Source organism: Carcharodon carcharias, chromosome 2, assembly GCF_017639515.1.
Source record: "Carcharodon carcharias isolate sCarCar2 chromosome 2, sCarCar2.pri, whole genome shotgun sequence".
Classification (NCBI taxonomy): domain Eukaryota; kingdom Metazoa; phylum Chordata; class Chondrichthyes; order Lamniformes; family Lamnidae; genus Carcharodon; species Carcharodon carcharias.
Genome location: NC_054468.1, coordinates 118,421,752 through 118,440,496, shown reverse-complemented (window position 1 = coordinate 118,440,496; position 18,745 = coordinate 118,421,752). Strand labels below are relative to the sequence as shown.

Here is an 18,745-nt window from a genome sequence, read left to right as displayed (position 1 = left end):
CCTTGTGATAGAGGCAGCAAGTTCCTTGCAAGTGGCATTCTGATTAGTACAGCTCACCATATATCTCTGAGTGCACTGCCACCATCCTCCTGCCCACACCATGGATAGTCAATATATCTTGTGGGTTGTTGGTTCTGCTAAATGGATACTGACCAGAGGGATGGAGCTTCACTTGCTACTGTTTATTTCTCTGTAACCCAGTCACATAGTTAAGTTCCTCCATTTCTAGCAACATTCTTGTAAATCTCTTCAGTATCTTCTCTAGTGCCATCACATTCTTTCTGTAACATCCTGACACATTAAACTGTAAAGTATCTTGAGAATAAACAACCATTTCATTAATTCTAGCCACAATCAAAATCCACAAGCCATTTATAAGCAAAAATTATGTAAAAACCTTAATCATGTGAGATTAAACTAGATTCTTGTGTATATAGATTCTGGCTTCTGCTGAAGTGCATGATGTGAGATTTGTTCCTGTTAACTTATTTTTGTGACCATGCTGTGAAACAAGATAGTCAAGGTAAAGATAGAATAGGGATAATGGAGCTCTCTAGTTGCATCTTAGGGCTCTTGTTCACAATAACGCTTATCATGCCATGATGAATCAGTAAGGATAGTACATGAGAGATGGCCTACAAAGATATAACAGTGGGCACCTGTTAGTTTGCTAGAAGGATCCACACAAGGATGGCTGGTGTCATACCAGCCACCTTGCTGTTCTTGACATCTAAGTCAAGTACCACACACCAGGGTTACTCACTGCCAGCTGCTTAATTCAGTTCTGCACATGAACGGCTATGGTAAAGAGGTGCGCCCATTGTGAGATTAATTTCTCCATCAGGGTTTTTAGTGACCGGTCTTATAGTCCAAAATCCTTGTTTCCTGCAGCTGCTTTTATCTTTTGCCACAAATCCACCTCACTGCTTTGTTCTGAATCTTGCTCATGGGCTGAAGAAACCCTTCCCTTGCATATTTGGGAGCCCTGAAAAATGAACGAGAACTGTTTGGACAACCACAGGTTTAATCTGCATTGGAGTTATCCTGTCAAGACAAGAATGATAATGCCCCCATAGCATTTTCCGTCGAATAATGAAGGAAAGTAGTTGGGATTTGTCAAAACTGCAGGTACTCATAAAAATCAGTGGTTGGAGCAGATGTGCCCTATATCTTTAACACCTTCAAGATCCTTTCTTGTACAGTACAAAGTAATAATAGGAACACAGGACTTAGGAGTATGAATAGGCCATTTGGCTCTTCGAGCTTGCTCCACCATTCGATAAGATCATGGTTGATCTGATTGTGCTCTAAACTCCACTTTCTGACCTGCCGCCCCATAACCATTGACTCCCTTGTCTATCAAAAATCTATCTACCTTGTTTGTGGGTACCTAAGATCATATTCCATAAGTTAAGCCATTGTTTAAGATGGTAGCTACATTGCACCAGATCCTCAGGCTGGTTCGCCATGGTATTGATAGAGTACTTTGCTCTTTGATAGTGCCAAGAGAATCTTTAATGTCTACTTGAATCAGGAAGGCAGAGCCTTGGTTTAACTCCTCATTTGAAGAATGTTATCTTCTACAATTCAGTGCTCCTTCAGTATTGTATTCAATGTGTTGGCTTACATTATGTGCTCATCCTGGAGTGATGGGTGAAACCGCAACCATCTACTCCTGAGGCATGAGTGAAGATAACGGATAAACAACCAGGACAAAGCAGCCCACTTGATTGGTACCCCATCCACCACCTTAACCCTTCACTCCTTCCACTGATGCACAGTGGCAGCAATGTTTGCCATCTATAAGATGCACTGCAGCTACTTGCCAAAGCTTCTTCGACAGCACCTTCCAAACTTGCGACCTTGAGAAAAACAAGGGCAGCAAATGCATGGAACACCACCAACTTCGCATTTCCCTCCAAGCTATACACCATACTGACTTGGAGCTATGTCACTATTGCTAGGTCAAAATCCTGGAACTTCCTCCTTAATAGCACTGTGGTGTACCTACACCACATGGCCTGCAGCAGTCCGAGAAGGCAGCTCACCACTGCCTTCTAAGGGCAACTAGGGATGGGCAACAAATGCTGGTCATGCCAGTGACACTTAAATACCATGAATAAATACAAAAAAACTGAAGGAGAATCATAATTTGAAACAATGAATTAATTAACATACAGGAGAAAGAAAAATTATATGAGCAAGGAATATAAAGAAAAATACCAGCACAATAAGTGGTTTAAAGTATTAAACATGAAATACCTAGAATGTTGCAATGCTAAAAATCAGGTGCATTTTATATCCCCTGGTTTCTTCTTCGTATTGAACATCAATATGCTTTCAATGCAGTCAGTGTAAGCACATTCTTTTCCAGAAATGCTTTGGTGTTCAAAGTAAAGTATTGCACTGGTGACTGAGTAGTGTGTTCTAGTGATGTTCCCTGTACCACTGCCAATGTTGAACTGCGGTGAACACAAAATGAATGTGCTTTATTTCACTTTGTATGTAAAAACATTTATCAGTTCCCAAATTTTAAAGTAGGTTTGTGAGTATCTTACAATAGGCTCTTTTCAGGTTGAATGTAGAACCATTTTGGAAGTTTACATAGATGTTGAGGTTTAATGTGGTGAGCTCTTAAGTCCTCAACACAGCCTTGTTCTTGAAATATGAGTTAAAGTAGTTATTGCACCGCTTTTACTAGCAACGAGGATATTCAAATATTTTCTTTCAAACACGCACATAACCTAAATATTTTTTTGAAATTTTAATTGGTGATAATTTTTTTGCTCTCCCCCAATAGATCCCAGAAGGAAATTCAGGAGATTCTGGACGTGAGCGGCTAAAGACATTTACGTATGACTATTCTTACTGGTCTGCTGATTACAGGAGTCCCAAATTTGTATCCCAGGAAAGGGTATGTTTTTCTTGATTAAATGCACTTTATATCACCATCTCCCTACTCCACACAGAAAAAAATCAAAGGCATGGATCATCGTGCAGGTTATTTAATATAAATAGTGTTTGCAGAACTTGTGGCAGTGGATAGCGTTCCTGCCTTTGAGCCAGGAGCTCTGGGTTCAGGCCCCACTCCAGCACTTAATGGCCAAGGAAGCTGCGTTCATACCACAGCCAAACAGGTTGTGTATCAACTTGCAAAAAACTTCCAATGTACACCAATGGCAGGCGGTAAGAGCAGGAGAGATTCCTGGCCAGTCATGTGATGGAAAGAAAATCTACTATCACTGCTCATAACTTTGGACTACAACATACATATAAAAGTGCATGCTGTCACAGCAACTCGGACTCCTGGTTGTGAGGCAGGTTGGCTCAGTTGGCTGGACAGCGGTGTGGATCAGATTGGTACCAACAGAACGGTGTTTGATCCCCATTACGGCTGAGGTGGATTCAGGATCTGCCTTCTTGCCCTCCCCGCAGTGGAGATCAGTGTGCTGTGGGTCAGACCTGCCTTCGGGCAGAAAAACTGAAGATGAAGAAACATTTGCAGGATAGAGCACACGTTGAAAAATCTTGAACGAGAGGAGAGGTTTAGAATTTCTTTTTACATAGAGAAGTAGGAATGTGGAAAAGATTCCAAGCAAAATTGATGGCTGTGATGTCTTGTATTTTTTAAAAAAGGAATATTGGCGTAAATACAAATCCATGCTTCGGAACTAATGTAGATGACATTGCATATGCTGCTATGACTGTGCAACTAATCAGAATCATATGCATGAGTTAAAGTTGGATAGGCATTCTGGAATTCTGTTTTGTTAGCTTTGAGAGATAGACGGAACCTTCAGAGATTATTTTGTTGGGTGGTTTGCCTGGGGTTGTAGGAAGTGGGGATGGTTTGGTTGTTTACTCCTGAGATTGAGGGCTAGAGTTCCCTCCACTATATTGCCTGATTTAGAGTGCAGTGGCAGCTAACAATCAAAGGCCAGGAGGTTTACTGCCGTATTCCCACCTCTACAGCTTTCTCTCTGAATCTCTGCCCTTGGTATCCCTACCCCGGCCCTGCAGGGGAAGTGGCTGGCATGTAAATTATGGGCGTGCTATGGAGTGCAGAAACCTGCCTGATTCCACCATCTTCTATCACCCCTGGGGATGACTTTCGGGATTACTCTAGGGATTGCCAGGAGAAGGGGAGGCTGTAGGCTCTAGGACATTAGGGGAAGACATGTTGATGCCTTTCCAGAGCTGGGGGGGCGGGGGGCGGGTGGGTGGAGGTGAAGGGCCCATTAGTGGGCACTTCTTTCCCCACCTGTTTACCTAATGAAGCTTTCAGCCAAGTCTGAGATATTATAAGAAAAATTGAATGAAGATCCTCAAATTTCCTTTTAAAACTTTTAGTCCTTCAAATTTGTTGCTGCAGCTGATATCACAGATTTTGTAGCCTGACAGCGACAAGTAATTGGATAACCATGGTTATTTGATTGTAACCTACCATGGGGGGGAAAGAAACATTTCTGGAAGTATGGAATTGTCAATCCACTTAAAAAAAAATATTTGCTCTCTGGATGTTGCCAAAGATTGCCATCTGCAGGGACTTCAATAGCTCACTCTGTGGTGGAGCAGGGAGTCACTTACAGCATCTTCAGGATTTCCATGGTTAACTGCGCATGTCTAGTCTCCGGAAGTTCCTGTCCGTTTCGGAGGAGTAATGATAGCAAATGCTAACAGTTTCACTATCATTACAACTGCAAAATCCAGGCTATTACAACTGCAATAATTAAGTGGCTTTCAAGATTACAGGAATTGACGTTGAATGGGATTAGCGAAGGACATGGAGCAAACCACGTGCCCTTCTTATCCAAGGAATATTAAAACTCATATTACAAGGCTGTGCCAGGGTACAGACCTATGGTGTGGCGAAAGAAATGAGGGTTGGTCAAGAAGTCAGAGTTGGAGGAATGCAGAATTCTTGGAGAGTAATAGGGCTAGGGGTGATTAAAGAGATGGGGAGGAGCAACAGCTGAATGCTGGCAAACAAGAAATGAAAACAAAAGAAGTGGAGTATTTAGTTTCAAGCTGACAAAGTAAATGGAGGAAGCATAACCTTCCATCATCAGTAATCCATAATTAGAATCTTGGTAATTTGTTATTTTCTGCCAGTTGCCATCCCAATAACAGATAATGTGGTGCAGCTGTAAAGAACAATGATTGAACTGCTATACCCTGTTCAGTGGTGCAAGTTGAGTTGCGATATGATCTAATTCCAATAAAAGATTAATTCTTGTTTATTTTAAGCTTCTTTTCAGCATTTTTCACAAAGGCAGCATAAGATTAGCAACAAATATTCAAGTTGGTAGTGATGGTGTGGCTTATGTAGATTGGGATGAGTGTTTATCATTTATTCAGTCTGGTGTGTATTGTTGACATGTCAAATGTGAAGCAATGGTCACAAGGCTTTTACAGCCCTATGGTAACATTAGCAAGTAGACACTTCTGGTACTGAAAGCTGATATATCACCCCTGTGGGGGAAAAACAAGGGTTTACTTAGGATTGTGTAATGCAGCAAAAAAGGAGGCCATAAAACCTATCATGTCTGTGCCTGCTCTTTGGTAAAATTTTCCAATTGATTCCACTCCCGTTTATTTTTAAATTCCCTTCAAACGTTTAGCTAATATTTGTTTCCTTTAATGTTACTACTGAATCTGTTTTCACCACCCTTTCAGGTAGTGCATTCCCGATCACGGCTTCCTTATTTGCCTCTGGTTCTGTTGTCAATCACCTTTTTATTAATAAATTGAGACAGGCTGAAGGGATAAATGAATTGACCTGACAATAGGACTTTATGTGATGGGAACACATGCAACTTGGCCCTACTGCCTCCATGGTTGCCCTGGTTTGAGCCTCGAACTTCAGTAACTGACAGTTTTGGTGAAAGCTATTAATTGTGTGACAAGTCAGATAGTTTTGCAGTTGCCATAAAGGATTAAGTACTTGTACTTAAGGAGGAGTTAAGTTACCTAGACTTAAGAGACCGAGTAGTGTAAACATCGATCTAACTCTGTCATGTGGGAAATATGCTTCTTTTCTTCTAGGTTTTCAAGGATCTTGGCACTGATGTCCTTGAAGCTGCCTTTGAAGGCTACAATGCATGCATATTTGCTTACGGCCAGACTGGATCTGGCAAATCATATACAATGATGGGAAACCCGGTAAGAAGTTTGGGGTAGCAGTATGGGATGGGTACACTGAGTAGCTTTTCCACTGCCTAAGGCCAATGGTGTAGACACAGAGCAAATCCTGTGAACCAGAAGATCTCCCCCACTTTCATGCCAAATGCTGGAGGGCTTTGGCAGGTACTTTAGTAATTGGTTTAAAAGATCCTTGCCAAAAACAAGAAATCATTTTATGTGAATATAAATTAAGCCTATGGATTTTCAGATAGAAGTATCACATAAGCCACGTTCCCCTGTAAATTTCGTTTTTCTTCTTCGAAAAAAGTTTTTAAAAATTAATCAAGCATGAATTAGCCTTTAAAGCTCCTTGCTGGATTTATCTGATCACATGTCTAAATTTAATATTATAAATGTTTGCTAATTTCTTGCTATATTATGGGTCTAGAATTTAATCTTCAATGGAGATAATGCTTAACTGGTCTATAATTTCCTAGCTTATTCTTTTCCCTTTTCACGGACAGAGAAATAACATTTGCCACCACCCAGCCCCTTGGCTCTTCCTCCCCAACCTCATTTAGTTTTTTGGAATGCATCATATATGAACTGGTTGCTTTACTTCTATGTTCTGCCCCTTTTCTTAATGTAGCCCAGTAATGACTCTTACACAAACTCCCCGGGTACTTTTACAATTGTATTTTCATCTTCCTCTGTGAAATGGTATAAAATAATTAAAACATTTTTCATTTGGCCATTCTCAAGTACGAGATGACCTTCCTGATTCCTTTCTTGTCCATTCCCTTATTTGCTAATCATCTTATATACTCTTTTTCAATCTCCAATTGCTTCCTTTCTGTATATATTTTGTAACCTTTTTCTGTATTATTCTCATAAATTTCATACAACCTATTTCTCCCATCAAGTCCTGACATTTGTCATAGCCTTTGTGAGTGAAACAAGCAGTAATATGATTAATACAGAAAAAATTTATGAATTGTAGAAACCTACACCTTATCTTGTATCTAAATGTGTCAATCTGCCAGATTGTTAAAAAAATACAAACAAGTAATCTGGATTGCATCATCTTTCATCTCACTGATGTTGACTAATTTCCAGGCAAGCACATTAATTTTAAATTCTTCATTTCCTTTACTGTTTTCATTGCGAAGCTAATTGGGTTGTGGGTGTGCTATGCCTAAATTTTCCTTTGCCTTCAGGTTACGTTTTTGTCTTTTTCAGCTTTGTTACCTACAACCAGATCTAGCACTGCATTGTTCCTTGTTGGATATGCAGCATAGTGATTTAAGGAAACGGTCCTTGATGCATTCTAAGCACCCCTCCCCACTACCTATCATACCAAATTTATGTCTTATAGTAGGCTGCTTTATAATTTCAGCCTGTCACCAATAGAAACTCTCCCCATCTCTGGGACCTCCTCCAGCCTCACAACCCTCAAAGGTATCTGCACTCCTCTAATTCTATTCTCTTGAGCATCTGTGATTTTATTTGCTGCACCTTCAGTTGCCTAGGCCCTAAGCTCTGTAATACCCTCCCTATACCTCTCGACCTTGTTACCTTGCATTCCTCTTCTAGAACACTCCTTAAAATCTACTTAAATCATCTGACCTCCTTTCTCCTTATGTGCCTCAGTCATATGTTGTTTTATAATACTCCTGTGAAGAGCCTTGGGATGTTTTATTACATTATAGGTACTATATAAATATAAGATATAGTTGAAACCTGTCTAAATTGCCAGTACGTCTCATCCTCCTTTTTTCTCACTATTTGGTGGACTTAATGTATTCTTAATCGATATTTTATTACTTCTTGGTTCCACTCAAACAGATGTGATAATGTTTCTAATAGTTGCAGTCTGTTTTTATTAATAATGTTTATTGAATTATTATTTCTTTCTGGAAATTTTGTCACTGAGACTATTTATGAACTCATCTCACCCCAAGTTGTTATGATGGCCACAACATCAAGTCCCTCCGTTCTAATTTGATTTGTTTTATCAGTGCTTTGTATATCCTGATACACTCATACTCTTCAGGCACTCTCTTCCCTTCTATTTGTTTTCTTAGTCTTTTGTTCTTTCTCCTTGAGCTATCTCCAACTCAGTTGGCTGGATGGCTGGTTTATGATGCAGAGTGACACCAGCAGCATGGGTTCAATTCCCGTACTGGCTGAGGTCATCCATGATCATGATCATCATCACCCTTCTCAACCCCACCTCTCGCCTGAGGTGTGGTGATCCTCAGGTTAAACTCATCACCAGTTGCCTCTCTCTAATGAGAGAGCAGCCTATGGTCCTCTGGGACTACAATGACTTTCACTCACTTCCTAAATTATTTCCACATTGTCACTAGGGTTGCCTATTTTGGACTGCTTTATTTCTCCTGCAGTTAACCTTGCTCCCTCCCCATAGGCTCTAATATTTGCTTCTTGTCTCTGCCTTATTAATTTACCTCTTCCCACGCTGCTTTATTTACCTGCTCAGGAATGACATTGGCACCAGTTTGGTTTAGCTGATGCCCATTTCAGCTTGAGATTCTTCTGCCCCAGAACTCAGCCAGTGGCTTAGAAATTTTTGGGTCCACACTGATGTGCCTAATATGCTTCACTAATGGAGCTGTTATTTTGTTTTATAATACTCCTGTGAGTATTTTTTTTTAGGTTTGCATTAATGGCAGCAGGAAAGCTTAATTGACTACACCAGAAGGTAAACTTGTCTTTGACATCTCTTTTTCTTTTCTGGATCATGGACAATCTATCCCTTATTCTATTTTAGGATGATGTAGGCCTGATACCTCGAATTTGTCAAGGGCTATATGACAGAATTGCAGGGAAATCTAGGTGGGATGAAGCTTCATTTCGCACAGAAGTAAGGTAGGAAGCAGGAGTGTTTTTGCTTTGTTAGCTCCGTCTCTTCAGACTTCTCCATTATACGCCAGTTCCTGTTGATGTGTTGACTGACACCTCACTGAGAATTAGAAGGTTCAGTGCAACATGCCCTTTGAATTTATCATAAGAAGTCATCAGGTTGGCTATTGGAAATGTGAGGCCAATTGTTGGGGAGCAGAGTGCGAGTGATTCACCTGGTACTGTAGATGGAAATGTCTGATGCTGAGACAGTCCAAGAAGTGTGCCCAAAAATTGAACTAGTTTTCATTTTCAACCCCACTATTGAACAATTCAATCAGCACAAAAAGAAATCCCAAATAATATTTTTGAAAGAAAGAAATCCAAAATAAGGCTTTTTATTGTTACATGTTTGATTAGATTTTGTTGCAACATGAAGGACTTTTATGTTTTACAGTAGAAAACATGCCTATTTTACAAAAGTGCTCCATTATTCAGAAATGAGCTGACTCTTTGAATATCAAAAGACTATTTGGCTTTTGAAAAGAATATCCTGCTCTTGAATTAATGCAGTAATGTCCCAACAGGTAGAATGGAACAAGGAAATCTTGGAGTTACATTTGATCTCTAGCTGAGCTGAGATTTAAATCCGATACGATATCTATCACCAATGCTGTTTACTTTCACCTCCATGATGTTGCTTGCCTCACCCTTCTGCCTCTCTGCCACTGAAAACTGAAATGCCTAGAAGTACTCTTCAACTTCTGGAGTTGGAATTTTCAGTGCCCCCTCATTGGCCTCCCATTGTGAAGTTCAGCTTGTCCAAATCTCTACTGTTTGTACTCTGTCCCACACTATGGCCAGGATTTTACAGCCCCGCCACAGCACGTCTCCCCCCAACCCTGGTAGTTCAGTGAGCCATTTAAATCTCCAGTCAGTTCGGCAGACTGTAATATCCCACCTGGCAGGAGGGGTCATAAAATCCTGGCCTAGGTCTCGTTCTTCGATGATTCCCATCAGTTCTCTATCCATCAAGATACACATAAAATATAAATTGTTGTTCTTGCCTATAAACCCTTCCATGCCCTTGCTCCAGGCCAGCAGAGGATCCTTTCAGATCCGTTCCTCTGCCTTTCGTATCTGCTTTTGTGGCTTGTGGGCTCTCATTACTAGCACTGATTGAGAACGAATACCAAGCAAGGAAAACATAGATAAGGAAATTATGAGACTGAAGAAATGGGTTTTGAGAAAGAGCTTCCTCTCTGGAAGCTCTTCCAGCTTGTAACCCTTCCCAAATGCTCTGCTCCTCTGACTTTGCTCTTCTATTCTTCCCTCCCTCGCTTTGTGCCACCATTGGCATGTGACGTTTGAATTGTATCGTTCCTGCCCTCTGGAACACTCTCACTGAACTACTTTGCCTCTCCACCTCTCTTGCCACCTTTTTATTTAAAATAAAAAGTTTAGTTGTCAGCCTTGACTCAGTGGTAGCAGTCTCTTCTCTGAATTGGATAGCTGTGGCTTTTCTCCTCGCTCCAAAGACTTGAGCACATAATTTAAGTTTATGCTTCGGTGCAGTCCCAAGGGAGTGCTGCACTGTTGGAGTGCCAAATCAACCAGAATCAACTGCAGTCTCTTCTCTCTAATTAATGTAAAAGATCCTGTGGCACAATTCAGAAGAACAGGAGAGCTTTCCTGGTATTCTGGACTACCATTTATTTCTCAACCAACATCACAAATGACAAGGTGGTCTTTTTTAATCTCTGTTGTTTCTGTGAGCTTGCTGTGATCATACTGGCTACTGTGTTTCCAAACATTACAAGAGTGTTTGCACTTCAAAAGGTAATTCATTGGCTATAAAGCACTTAGTGATGTCCAGAGGCCGTGAAACACTTTCTAAATGCAAATTCTTTCTTTCTCAAAACCCATTTTTTCAGTCTCATAATTTCCTTATCTATGTTTTCCTTGCTTGGTATTCGTTCTCAATCAGTGCTAGTAATGAGAGCCCACAAGCCACAAAAGCAGATACGACAGGCAGAAGAACGGATCTGAAAGGATCCTCTGCTGGCCTGGGGTGTGCAGAATTTAATTTGTAACATGCATAGGTATTAAAGAAACCTTTTTTTTTTCACAAAACAGCTACCTGGAGATTTATAATGAACGAGTACGGGATCTGCTCAGGAGAAAGTCAACCAAAACGTACAATTTAAGAGTAAGGGAACATCCAAAGGAAGGTCCATATGTAGAGGGTAAGAATATTTCTGTAATGGGAAATTCCACCTTGGGATACATCAGTCCTGGATTATGAGTGTTTTGACTCAAATGGGAACACTTGAACCTCCCTTTAAAAAAAAATTGCTGATCTAAATTGAAAGGTACAAGAGAATCGATTTGCCTTTTATGACGTTGAGTGTGTTATATAATGTAATGCATAATGTATTAACTACATATGGGACAGAATTCTCTGCTCAGCAAGCAGGTGCGGGGCCTGCTCGCCAACACGTAAAATTATGTGTGGTGACGTCGGGCCTGCATCTCGATGTCACCGTGCATCATTTAGATTTTCAGTTTGGCGGGTGCGCAGCCAAGTTGGCTGCGCGCCTACTGAGCTATCAAAGACCAATTAAGGCCATTTAAATAGTAATTAATTCAATTAGCTGAGCTGCCTGTCCAACCTTAAGGTTGGCGGGCTGGGGAAAAGCCCAGGTGGCCTTCGCATTTCTCATCAAACTTCATTCTCGGGCAGGATGAGGTTTCATGAAGTGTTTTAAAAGTCAATAAAAATGTTTAAAATAATTCTTTCACATGTCCCAGCTCATGTGACAGTGTCACATGAGGGGACACGTTTTAAAAGTTTTTATTTCCCTTTATTTAAATTTACACACATCAAAACAATCTCCCTGAGGCACAGAGGTGCCTCAGGGAAATCTCTGCGCTCTTCCGTGCGCATGCTTAAAAGTGCGCAGGGAATGACTCAGGGAACCCCCACAGGGAGCGTTTAGCGCTTCCGGGCGAGCATCACGCTGGGCAGGCCTTAATTGGCCCACCCACGTAAAATGGCGGCGCGTCCCCAATCAGGGGCGCCGATCGGATTCGCACCCTCCCCTGCACAACCCCCTAATGGGGGGAATATTCAGCCCATAAAGTTTAAAGTCTGAACTTTAAGTTGGCATCTTTCCCTAAGAAAATGGAGTGCCATGAGTTAAGAAATAAGGACCAAGGCTTTTGACATAGGAATAATAATTGCGATTAAGAAAAAAAAAATCTATTTTAGGCGTTAACGCTTGTCTTAGACCCTACAAACCCACACATGACCTCTTGCATACAAGTTAAACCTTGCTATTGAATAAGGATGACTGCTGATTAGAGTGATTCCCGTAATTTCAGTGTGCCCATTCTTTGGGATGCAAATCTACGCCTGCAATTCATACCCTGAGTTTCAGTTCTTGCTTGGATGAGCAGTGGAGGTGCCAAGTGGAGATTCGATGCTTCCTTGTGAAGGTCAAGGGTTCAAGTTTAGCTTTGCCTTGTGATGTAATGTGTTGGGATAATGCACAAGAATATTTCTCCGTCTCCCTCTTCCTTTTACTCCACATACTGCTTAATAAAAGTATATATTTTTATTCGTTCATGGGATGTGGGTGTCGCTGGCTAGGCCAGCATTTATTGTCCATCTCTAATTGCCCTTATTCAGAGGGCAGTTCAACCACATTACTGTGGGTCTGGAGTCACATGTAGGCCAGACCAGGTAAGGACAGCAGATTTTCTTCCCTGAAGGACGTTAGCGAACCAGATGGGTTTTTACCACAATCAACAATGGTTTCATGGTCGTCATCAAGCTTTTAATTCCAGATTTTTAATGAATTCAAATTTCACCATCTGCCGTGATGCTCTGGGGACCCGGATTCAAACCCAGGTCCCCAGAGCAATACCCTTGGTCTCTGAAATACTAGTCCAATAACAATACAGCTATGCTGCCACCTCTGACTATGGTGTAAAAGCATTACAGCGTTGGATATCTGGTGCATATGGATCTGGAATTGATATTGCTGACTTCCCATATTAAGAGTGACCAGGAGTTAGTGGTTAATATACAGCTACATTAGCTTTAACTTAAGGTTATCAGCGTTTTCAAGCAAAGGTAAGTGATTTGACCAAATAAGAGAGAATGTGTGGGAGGGGAATTCCTTCACTTCATTTTAGTGGATGTCCAATGCTGTTATGAAACAGCATAAGGTGTTTTGATATGAAGTGGGTGTTATGCTATGTAAAGCACAATATTATTAGGATTTTTGATTTTGGATAAGAGAACAATCCACATCCCGCTCCTGTTGTATAATATTTCAAAATTTTTACCAGCCTTTTGAGGATTTAGTGCAAAGACCCTGTCTTTTTTTCTCCATCAAAACTATTCAGTCAGAATTTTTGATTATATATTTCTTTACCTATGTGCATTATTTTCATCTCCAAACTCTCTCTTTTGGAGGTTGGATGCAGGCAGAACAAGGGTACTCGGGAGGAAGGGAAAGAGCAAGTAGTCAGCAAATTTGAGTTGGGTAGTAGAGAAGCAGGGGATGAACATGTGCTATGGAGGGGAGGGATACTAGGATGTGGAATTGTGAGAGAGGTCCATACCTTGATTGTGAGGAGGGAGAAGAGAAAGGAGGTTAGGGCAGTACTCGCTGAACAATCTGTGTGTGCTAATAGCTACTCGCTGAACAATGAGTGTACTAATAGCTATACTGACAACCAATTGGAATTATAAGCAGTCAAGCTTGTAAAGTGGTTGATTTGCACTCGCTAGAAGAAACATCCATTCATACACAGGGAACTATTCTCTGCAAACAAAAGGAATATGTTCAGGCCTTGAGTATTTTTTTGAATCACCCAAGGCATAGGGGGCCTATAGTTCTCTGTTGCTTCCTCCATGGCAGCACCTCAGCCAATCAGAGTCAACTTGCCAACCAATCCACATTATTTTGTCCTGTTGTACAAATTATTGTGATTGTTTGAAATTTGGCCTTCTTGTGTTTATCCTGCTGAATGCAAGACAAAAAGCTTTGGCAACATGTCTCTCTTTTCAGCAGTGGAAAGAAGATGTAGCAGTTGATAGTAAAGCAAGTGATTTGTGCAGACTGTCATTGCACTTCACAGAAACACAGAATTGTTGCAGTGCAGATAGAAGCCATTCAGCCCATCATATCTGCGCTGGCTCTCCAAATGAGCATTATGATTGCCATTCTTCTGCCTTTTCCCCATGCCCTACACGTTGTTTCTATTTGAATAATCATCTAATGCTTTCTTGAATGCCTCTTTTGAACCTGCCTCCATCAAACTTCCAGGCAGTGCATTCCAGACCTGAACCACTTGCTGTGTGAAATGGTTTTTTCTCACATAGCATTTGCTGCTTTTGCAAATCACTTTAAATCTGTGCCCTCTCATTCTTGATCCTTTTATGAGCAGGAACAGTTTCTCCCTTTTTGCTCTGTCCAACCCCCTCATGATTTTTCAATTCTTCTCTTAGCCTTCCCCCCTCCAAGGAGAGCAGTCCCAACTTTTCCAATCTATCTTCATAACAGAAGTTTCTTAGCCCCGGAATCATTTTTTTGTAAACCTCTTCTGCACTCTCTCCAGTGCGTTTGCATCTTTCCATGGTGCCCAGAACTGTACACAATACTCCAGCTGAGGTCTAACTAGTGTCCTTTACAAGTTCAGCATAACCTCCTTGCTTTAGTACTCTATGCCCCTATTAACAAAGCCTAGGATAATGTATGCATTATTAACTGCTCTCTCCACCTGTCCTGCCACCTTTAATGACTTATGCACATGTACACCCAGGTCCCTCTGCTCCTACACACCCTTTAGAGTTGTACCCGTATTTTATATTATCTCTCCATGTTTTACTTACCAAAATGAATCACCTCACACTTCTCTGCATTGAACTTCATCTGCCATTTATCTGCCTACTCCACCAACTTAGTCAATATCCTTTTGAAGTTCTAAACTGTTGTCCTCACAATTTACAATGCTTCCAAGTTTTGTATCACCTGCAAACTTTGAAATTGCCTCCTGCAAACCAAGATCTAAATCATTAACATATATCAGGAAAAGCAAGGGCCCCAATACCAATCCCTGAGGAACTCCAAGATAAACCTCCCTCCAGCCTGAAAAATATCCATTAACCATTACTCTCTGTTTCCTATTACTCAGCTAGGTGCATATCACGTTGCTACAGTCCCTTTTATTCCATGAGCTATAACTTTTCTCACAAGTCTGTTGTACAGTATTGTATCAAATGCCTTTTGAAAGTCCATGTACACCACATCAACAGCATTATCCTCACCACCTTTCTCTGTATTTTTTCAAAAAACTCCAGTAAGTTAGTTAAACACAATTTTCCCTTAAGAAATCCATGCTGTCTCTTCCTAATCAACTCATGTATTTCCACGTGACTATTAATTCTAAATCCGAATAATTGTTTCTAGAAGTTTCCCCACTACTGAAGTTAAACTGACTGGTTTCTAATTGCTAGGCTTATCCTTGCAACCTTTTTTGAACAAGGGTGCATTGTTTGCTATTCTCTAGTCCTCTGGCACCTCCCCTGAGTCCAGGGAAGATTGAAAGATTATGGCCAGTGCCCCCTGCAATTTCCACACTCACTTCCTTTAGTATGCTTGGATGCATCACATTTGGTCCTGATGCCTTGTTGACTTTAAGTATCGACGGTTTATCCAATATCACCTCCTTATCAATTTTGAACCCTTCTAGTGACAGAGTTGCCTTCTCTGGCCTGGGTAGCATCTGCTTCCTTGGTAAAGACAGATGTAAAGTATTCATTTAGCACCTCAGCATGCCCCCTGCCTCCATATGTAAATTCCCTTTTTGGTCCCTAATCAGCCTTACTCCTGCTTTTCCCATCCTTTTATTATTTATGTGCTTAAAGAAGAATTTTGGATTCCCCTTTGTTGGCTGCCAGCCTGTTCTCAGAATCCCTCTTTGCTTATCTTATTTGCTTCTTCACCTCCCCTTTGAACCTTCTGTATTCTCTTGGTTCTCAATAGTACTTTCTACCTGACATCTGTCATAAACATACTTTTTCATCTTTATCTTAATTTTGATCCCCTTTTTCAGGCAGGGAGCTCTGGATTTGTTCGCGCTACCTTTCCCTTTTGAGGGAATATACCTTAAACTGTTTCTTCTTTGAAGGTAGCCCATTGTTCAGCTACAGTTTTTCCCGTCAACCTTTGGTTCCAGTCGATCTGGCCCAGCTCTGTTCTTGCCCCATTGAAGTCATCTGTCCCCCAGTTAATTATTCTTACTCTGGATTGCCCATTGTCCTTTTCTACCATCATCCTAAACCTTATGACACAATGATCACTATCTCCTAAGTATTCCCCCACTGACAGTTGATCTACTTAGCCCACTTCATTTCCAAGAACCAGGTCTAGCAGTGCCTCCTTTCTTGTTGAACTTGAAACATACTGCTGCAGAAAATTCTCCTGAACATATTCTAGGAACTCTTGCCCCTCTCTACCCTTTACACTATCGCTATCCCAGTCTATATTTGGGTAATTAAAGTCCTCGATTATAGCTACTTATAATGTTTGCACCTCTCTGTAATTTTCCTGCAGGTTTGTTCCTCTACATCTTCCCACTGGTTGGTGGCCTGTAGACTACACCAAGCAATGTAATTGCACTCATTTTGTCCCTTAGCTCTAGGCAAACTGATTCTGTCCTTGAACCCTCTGGAGACATCCTCTTTCTCCAGCAATGCAATGCTCTCCTTAACCAATACAGCCAACGTTCCTTCTTTTTTTCCTGCTCTATCTTTCTGAACACCCTGTACCCAGGAATATTTAACACCCAGTCCTGCCCTTCCTTGAGCCAGGTCTCTTTTCTCACCACAACATTATAATTCTGCATGGTGATCTGCACCTGTAACTCACCAGTCTTATTTACTATACTCCATGCATTCACATAAATGTAGTATTACCTTGATTTAGCGTAGTTACTTTCTCCCTTACTCTGACTCCACCTATTAACTTACTGTTCTCTATTCTAGTGTTATCTGTCTCTCCCAGCATTTTGTGCACCTTGGTATTACTCTAATATTCCCTTCTGGTTCCCACATCCCTGCCGAGTTGGTTTAAAGTCCCCCCCCAACAGCACTAGCAAAACCCTCTGCAAGGAACTCAGTCCCGCTCTGTTGAGTTGCAACCCATCTGCCTTGTACAGGTGCCATCTTCCCCCAGAGCCAGCCCCAGGAATCTAAAACCCTCCCTCCTGCACCATCTTTCCAGCCACGCATTCATCTGCCTTATCCTGCTATTTCTGTCCTCACTTGCACATGGCACTGGAAGTAATCCAAAGGTTACTACTTTTGAGGTCCTGCTTGCTAATTTTCTACCTAGCTCCCTAAATTCAGTCTGCAGGACCACATCCCCATTCTAGCCTAAGTCATTGGTACCAACGTGGACCACAACCTCTGGCTGTCCACCCTCACCCCAGAAGAATATCTTGCAGCTACTCGGTGACATCCTTGACTCTGGCACCAAGGAGGCAACATACCATCCTGATGTCACGTCTATTGTGGCAGAAACACCTGTTTTTCCCCCTAACTAATGAATCCCTTATCACTATTGCTCCTCCTTTCTTCTGCCCCCACTCCTGTACAGCTGAGCTTCTCATGGTACCAGAAACTTGGCTCTGACTGCACTCCTCTGAAGAACCAACGTCTTCACCAGTATCCGAAACAGAAAACCAATTAGCGAGTGGGACCCCCTGAGACTCCTGCACTACCCGCCTGGTGCTCTGGGATTGCCTGGTGGTCACGCATTCCCTTTCTGCCTCCATGCTCCTAACCTGCGGTGTGACCATGTCTCTGAACGTGCTAGCTATGTAGCTCTCAGCCTCGTGGATGTGCCACAGTGACTCCAGCCGCCGCCCAAGCTTCGAAACCCGGAACTCAAGTTTCTGCAGGTGGCAGCACTTCCTGCATATGTGGTTGTCTAGGTCACCAGTAGTGTCCACATCTTCCCACATATTACAGGACACACGTTCCACATGACCGAGCTGCCCTGCCATGCCTTTACTTTCCTTATGTTAACTTTATTTTACTTTATTTTACTTTGGTTAACTTATAATACCTTACAGGGGTCACTGGCCCTAACTTCCCCTTTATTCCTAGTGTTTCTTACTAAAATCCAAGTAGCTACTTCTTTTTAAAAAGGTACGCTTTTCTAATTAGCGGCTATTTAAAGACGTTCCCTAATAGCAGTTTCTTACCAACCAATGAACTTACGGTTTTCCTGTGATGTCACTGATTTTTTTCCCCCCCAAACTCGGCTATGAAGGTGAGGTTCACACCCAGGTCCATTTCTGCTGAGCTGCTCCTGTTCCTGACTTAGAATAATTCTTATATATACCACATCTCTTTTCCCCATGCATTGAATTCCCAGAGGACCCTAATGTGCTACTCATTAGGTCTCCGTCTCACTCTGGCATAGTCACCTGTCTCCTCGCATGCCCCTTAACTGGTAGTCGATAGGCCATTTTCTGAATTACACCTTGACATCATGGATTTTGATTTGGGTTGGACTTTGGCTTTGCACTTCTCAATTAGTCCAAGCTTCGTATTTATAATATAACAACAAAGCAAAAGCTATTTTTAATTAGTTTGCAGGATGTGACAATGCTGTCAAGACCATTTTTGTCTCATTACCAGTTGCCCAGAAAAGCTGCTGGTGGGACACTTTCTTGAACT

General features: G+C 41.6%; 1 protein-coding gene across 5 annotated transcripts in view; it reads left to right on the top strand.

The window, feature by feature from the left end:
• Positions 1-18,745, top strand: part of kif16ba (kinesin family member 16Ba) — a 146,947-nt gene that overhangs the window by 20,550 nt on the left and 107,652 nt on the right. For all 5 annotated transcript variants that reach the window (XR_005946343.1, XM_041215291.1, XM_041215272.1 and 2 more), the window contains 4 exons: positions 2,801-2,914; positions 6,046-6,162; positions 8,915-9,012; positions 11,122-11,231. Coding sequence is in view for 4 of the 5 variants with exons in the window: in XM_041215291.1 (XP_041071225.1) it covers positions 2,801-2,914; positions 6,046-6,162; positions 8,915-9,012; positions 11,122-11,231 (439 nt within the window). In the remaining variant the exon portion in view is untranslated. The remainder of the gene's footprint in view (positions 1-2,800; positions 2,915-6,045; positions 6,163-8,914; positions 9,013-11,121; positions 11,232-18,745) is intronic.